The following is a 6,063-nucleotide window of genomic DNA, read 5'->3' as shown; positions in this document are numbered from 1 at the left end:
AAATGACTCTTTTCACGGCAGTGTTGGGAATGTACTCTACAGTATACACTCTGCTGCTGTCGCTTTCAGTTTTGAAATAGGCATTTTGGAATTACACCTTCAGGAAGTCATGCTTGTGTGAATTGGCTTAGTGGATATAATTTAAAATATCAAGTGCACTGACTATGGCAGACTGTGATGTGTAGAATAGGCCTGCAAAACAAAAGCTTGGGGGGAGGAGTATGTGTGTCACGGCACGGCTGTGTGTGTGTGTGTGCCCCCACGCTGCACTGCTGCAGTGTATTGGCTCTCCACTATCCATGTCAACAGTGCTGAGTGACTGAAAGGCACTGGATTACGTACACTGGGGGCCAATGGGTCAGTGGATAAGAAGTCTTCTCTGTTACCACAAATCCACAGATTAAATCCAGCGTCAAGAGCTAGTGCTGCCCTGGGGGCAAATGGGCCTGAAAATACAACTCGCAGAGAGCTTTGACTTAACCCTTCTGTCACTACGGAGCCACGAGACAACGGACGAGCGAAGTGACTCTTTAAGTCCCGCTGCATGAGCCTGGCCTTTAAATACATCCGGGTCATCCAGGGTTTACGGGTGGTGTTACTGACATGATATCTTAATTGGAAAGTTAATCCCGCGCTGGGACAGCTAACTCTTAAGTTAAAACAGTCTGTCGCACATGGTAGAAGTCAACTAAATGCTGAAGCCCGGCAGCTTGTGAACGTACACAGTGATATTTTTTTCTCCCAGGAGTGCCTGCACACCCCAGGCAAACTAACAGCATACATTTACGCTGTGGAACTGTTTTCCATCACTGCCTCCCTCCTCTGGATGCTGTTCAAGTGATCTGACTCGGGCTCTGTACCTACACACACAGGGTATTTACAATAACAGGAGCGTGTTAGCACTTTGGTGATATCAGCTATGTTCTTCAAACTCGGATTGGAATTTGTCAGTGGCGTTTAGTGTGAGAAAAGCCTTTGGTGTGCCTGCCTGCATGTTTGCATACATTTCAGTAGGCTTATGAATATGAGGAGCAGCAGTGATGTGGGGGAGGGCAGATGGAAAGAGAAAGGTACGGTAGGTCTGCATGGGATAGTGGCAGGATGGCTGTTGGTGACAGACTCTTGTAGCGTCTCGTCTGCTCCACTGATCCTAGGGAATCTGGGTCATTTCCAGCCTGTTCACATGTAACTGTTCCCCACTCCTTCCCTCCCTCTGCCCAGGGCGAGCTACGACCCAGCTACATGCTAATGATGACACAAACTAAATGTCTCTTATTGGAGACAGAGTAGGGTTGGAGAAGGGTGCACTACACCTCTGATCTGTCATCCATCTTTTTTTTTTTCACCTTGTTGCTGTTTGTCACTGAGCTGCCTTCCACCTTAAGAAGCAAACATAAAGCTTTTTCTCTGTGGGAATAATCTGCAGTTAAATGCAGTGATGGATCTGTATCAGCTGGCATTACTTCAACAGCAGCTACATAAGCTGCCAGCTACATAATGACAGATAAATAGTGATGAATATTTTGAAGGTTAAAGTTCATTCTCATCAGTTTACAAAACATTCACTTTCTATTGGTCCATTTAGTTGCTGTCATGGAGCTTTCAGTCATATCTCATGATCCTTAACAGCAGACGGACTTAGTCAATTGAAAATTTTTATTTTTCTCAGCAATTCAAATAATTATTGTAGATAATATTTTGCTTTTGATAAATTAAGAAATGCAATGCTCATGTCTAGCATCTTTATAAAAAAACTTGCATTATGAACCTAAATGTAATTTAGCACAGAAACCCTGCTTTTTTACAGACAGTTATAATGGTCCGTTTTTTATTAACTGCTGTCAGAGTAGTGCTGAATTGAAATTCTGCTCATTTTGCAGGTGATTGAGTTACAATAGTTTGGATTTTACTGGCAGGTGTTCACACCCAGTTACCTCAATACTCTTCTTCTTTACTCAATCTCCAGATTACAAGAATTTATGGGAATAAATGCAATTGAAATAATAATTATAATAATAATAATAATAATAATATACCGGACATAGAAAAAATCACCCACATAGTACTGACAATAATGATAATACGTGATGATAATAATGGTCTAATATTGACAGCTACAGCAGCTTTAACGTGACTTCAGTCTGACGGGTGACTGACTTATGGGTTGGGATCCATGTAACAAATGGACAAGAGACAGAAAAAATGTGTTGGCGTTTGAATGAGGAGCTCTGTGCTGCTGCTGAATGTGCGGGGATATTGGTGTCAGGAGGCCCAGTATCTCCTGACACTGTGACACAGGCCTGGACTCAATGAGACATACAGTACCCACTCCTGGAGACCACATACAATATTTATCATGAGGGACATTGAATATTGAGGGGAATTATGAGGCTATTACCATATGTTAAAACAATTAGATAAGAAGAAGAATAAGGGAATGAAAGGGGCCTTTTCACACGGTTTTCCACGATTAATTCGTGGGGATTATCAACACAGAAATTCTGATTTCACTCTGAGAAATATTCCTCTGTTTCTTTTCGTTATAAATCTTTAAACAGCGCCTTAAAGGTAGACGTGTTGGTTACAGAGAACAGTCTGCAATTGTTATTTCCAGCCCTCCGTTTAAGAGATCCACAACACGCCTATATTTTATTGATGCGCGCTTCTTAGGAAAAAGTACAGGACCGCTGCAGTGCTTGTAAATTTAGATTGGGACGGGGCAGCCTGCAGGGATGAAATATTTACAGGAGGCAGCTGAATATTTCAGTCCGGCACCTTGTCATCCGCCTTCGCATTTGACATCCACCGCTGCGTCTGGTGCAGGTCTTACATTCACTTATTTACCAATATTTACTCGTGTTATCGTGCAGTGAACGGCTAGTTGTGGTTGTCTGTTCGCGCAGGTGCAATCGGGCTCTTCCGTTTACATGATGCTGCAACCAATGCACACGCCAAATTATGAGAAACGCACATGCATCGTCTTTATTCTTGATTATTACTTTTTTTTTTTTTTACAACCTCAATAGTGGTGATGCATCAGTCTCCAGCAGACCAGCGAGAGAATGAGCAGCTTCCTGTGCAGAAGGCATTCATAACCCCGCATGGAGAGTCTATAATTCATGCAAAAAAAGAGCCCGAGGGAGATTTAGCTCCAGTGTGTGGTGCGTGCGTGCGTGTGCGTGAGAGAAAGAGAGAGAGAGACAAGTGTGTGTATGTGTTAGAAAAAGAGAGCGAGTGGGGGGGGGTCTGTGAAAATAATATCGGGCTTTTCCGTCAGAATGAACTTTACTACTGTATCCAGCCATGAAATAATCTGACCCGACACTTCAAACCATCTGCGCTATCTATCCGCCCTCTTATTTACTAAATCAGCCTGTGCACAAAACGGAGTGTGTCTGATACTAAAGCCGAGTAGCCTGGCAGTGCCATGATAATCCTATATACACACACAAATACACACACAAATGCAAGCAGCGTTTCTCCCCCTGCTATGTTTTACATCCATCACAGTCTGGGAGCAGCCTCCCCTGCTGATGCAATTTATATAGTAAATATATAGCATAGACACACACATAGACACCACAACACATCAATTAGACTGCGTTTTTCAAAAAAGAGCATTTATTCATGCCCCACATAAAAGAGCATGCATCATCACAACTTAGCCTCTAATATAATTCATTGTCATTCATCAATGAAGATTTTAAAAAACGAGGGAAGCCTTGAGTAACTCTTCAAGGTTTCCAAACTGTGCTGCAGATTCACACTCACAAATAAAGGCCACGATGAAGCCTTTCAAAAATAATGATTGCTTTAGTTTTATAACGCCGCCTATATAAGCCTAAAAAATGAAATTAAATGTATCTAAAAAGGTATGCTTGGATATAATCTGATTTGAAAAATGAATGCATGCAGATTTCATATAGAAGCAATGTGGATTTGGGATATAGGAATACCATAAGAGCATTAAGGGCCTAATGAGCCTAGAAGATTAAAATAAGTGAGGTCAATATATGAATCATAATTTAGTAAACCAGCTACATATCAACTGTCATAAATGTGCTGAGGACAATGTAAATAAATGATTGATCTCAGGGCGGGACGGAGTCGGTTTGCTGTCTGAAGAGCAGGAGGCTGCTGAGCGTGTTTTCCTGCTTTGGCACTTGACCATTTACACTGAAGAGTCTTTCTTTAACACCGCCCGCCGCACAAAGGCGCGGGGTGTTCGGGGGCAGCTAAACGTTTGCAGACTGCGGAGCAAAAAAAAGGTCAAAATGTTTGTATTATTTTTGAAAAGGGAGGCGCACACATCTCCTTTCCGCCTGATTGGCCGGACTTGACAGTGATTGACGTGCAGCCATGGCAACCGGGCAGCCAATCTGCCAAGTCCAATAGGAAATCATCGGAGGGGGGCCTGACTGTCTTTTTCCTCCCCCCCTTCAAAAACACATCTCTGCTCGGGCTTTAATTCTTTCCCGCATCCCACCTTGAAAAATACATCGCGGCTCCGGCTTTAATTGTCTCGCACCTTCAGCCCTTTGCCAGCCAAGTTTGCCCGCAGCACGAGGATGCGGTAGCCGGCCCCCCGCGCACCGTCGTTCCTCCTCCGCGGCGCTCGCTGCTCGTTCACGGCTGGTCACACGGCGGGTGCGCCAACTTTGGGATTGCCTCGTTTTTTGAGGGTGGTCTTGGATTTGCCTCGGCGCACGGAGGGAAGCAGCGGAGGACTCGACGCGGAGGAGAGAGGGCGAGAGGAGAGGAGAGAGAAAGGAGGGGGAGAGGGAAACAACAGGAGAAGCCTCCATGTTTCAGCTGCCCATCTTGAATTTCAGCCCCCAGCAGGTCGCCGGGGTCTGCGAGACCCTGGAGGAGAGCGGGGACGTCGAGCGCCTCGGTCGCTTCCTGTGGTCGCTGCCCGTCGCGCCGGCGGCCTGCGAGGTCCTCAACAAGAACGAGTCGGTGCTGAGGGCCCGCGCCGTCGTCGCCTTCCACACTGGCAATTTCCGTGAACTCTACCACATCCTGGAGAACCACAAGTTCACCAAAGAGTCGCACACGAAGCTGCAGGCGCTGTGGCTCGAAGCGCACTACCAGGAGGCTGAGAAGCTGCGGGGACGCCCGCTGGGGCCGGTGGACAAATACAGGGTGCGCAAGAAGTTCCCCTTACCCAGGACCATCTGGGATGGAGAGCAGAAGACCCACTGCTTCAAGGAGAGGACCCGGCACTTGTTACGAGAGTGGTACTTGCAGGATCCGTACCCGAACCCCAGTAAAAAGAGGGAGCTTGCACAGGCTACAGGACTTACACCCACACAAGTAGGAAACTGGTTCAAAAACCGCAGACAAAGAGACAGAGCGGCGGCTGCGAAGAACAGGTGAGCTACACGCGTCTGCTGGACGATGTGTGATAACTGCGACTGTAAACAAAAGATTTCCAAGATCTCAGGATAGAAATAATAACAAATTAAAACACACTGTGCATCTGAACTCGGTCTATGCATCATGTGAGTTAATACACATTTAATTTATTAAAACAAAACCAGGCCGTATCCACGCTGTCTGCATGGAGACATTCAACTCTGACATTTCTCTGCATATCACAATCATCCTGTAATCCCAAAATCAGGGGCTTGTTTTTTTTCTTCTTTTGTCTAAACGCTGATCTCTGTGTGTTGATGAAATTATATTTTAAGAAGGATGAAATGCAGATAATGTCCAGTCAGCACAATTGTGACGATAACGAAAATATGGGAGAACAAAGCTCCTAATAAATGGTTTTATTTATCTATTTTTTGAATAACAACATTAAGGCAAATTTGAGCCACTAATTGCTAGCCTATATCATATTATATACATATAGTTATTTTTAACATTTGATTATAATGACACCTTATAGGCCAGTGGCTCTATAACAACTTAAATGTATTTTAACTGCCTGTTACAATAATAGCCACTGTGCTGAAAGGCCTGTCACAGTGTGGGTCGAGGTCACACTGTTGAATTAATATAGCTGAAATAGCCTATAATCTTACAATAGGCACTTACAGTGAATGGTGTGAATTA

The 6,063-nt window shown here is 44.6% G+C and overlaps 1 protein-coding gene across 3 annotated transcripts in view; it reads left to right on the top strand.

Moving 5' to 3' along the window:
• Positions 1–3,704: 3,704 nt before the first annotated feature.
• six6a (SIX homeobox 6a) overlaps positions 3,705–6,063 on the top strand; it is a 29,945-nt gene continuing 27,586 nt past the window's right edge. For all 3 annotated transcript variants that reach the window (XR_002202617.2, XR_002202618.2, XM_020084755.2), the window contains exon 1: positions 3,705–5,375. Coding sequence is in view for 1 of the 3 variants with exons in the window: in XM_020084755.2 (XP_019940314.1) it covers positions 4,804–5,375 (572 nt within the window). In the remaining 2 variants the exon portion in view is untranslated. The remainder of the gene's footprint in view (positions 5,376–6,063) is intronic.

This window comes from Paralichthys olivaceus, chromosome 12 (genome assembly GCF_024713975.1).
Source record: "Paralichthys olivaceus isolate ysfri-2021 chromosome 12, ASM2471397v2, whole genome shotgun sequence".
Taxonomy (NCBI): Eukaryota; Metazoa; Chordata; class Actinopteri; order Pleuronectiformes; family Paralichthyidae; genus Paralichthys; species Paralichthys olivaceus.
Note: the sequence above shows the minus strand (reverse complement) of the source record. Positions and strands in the feature narration are given on the sequence as shown.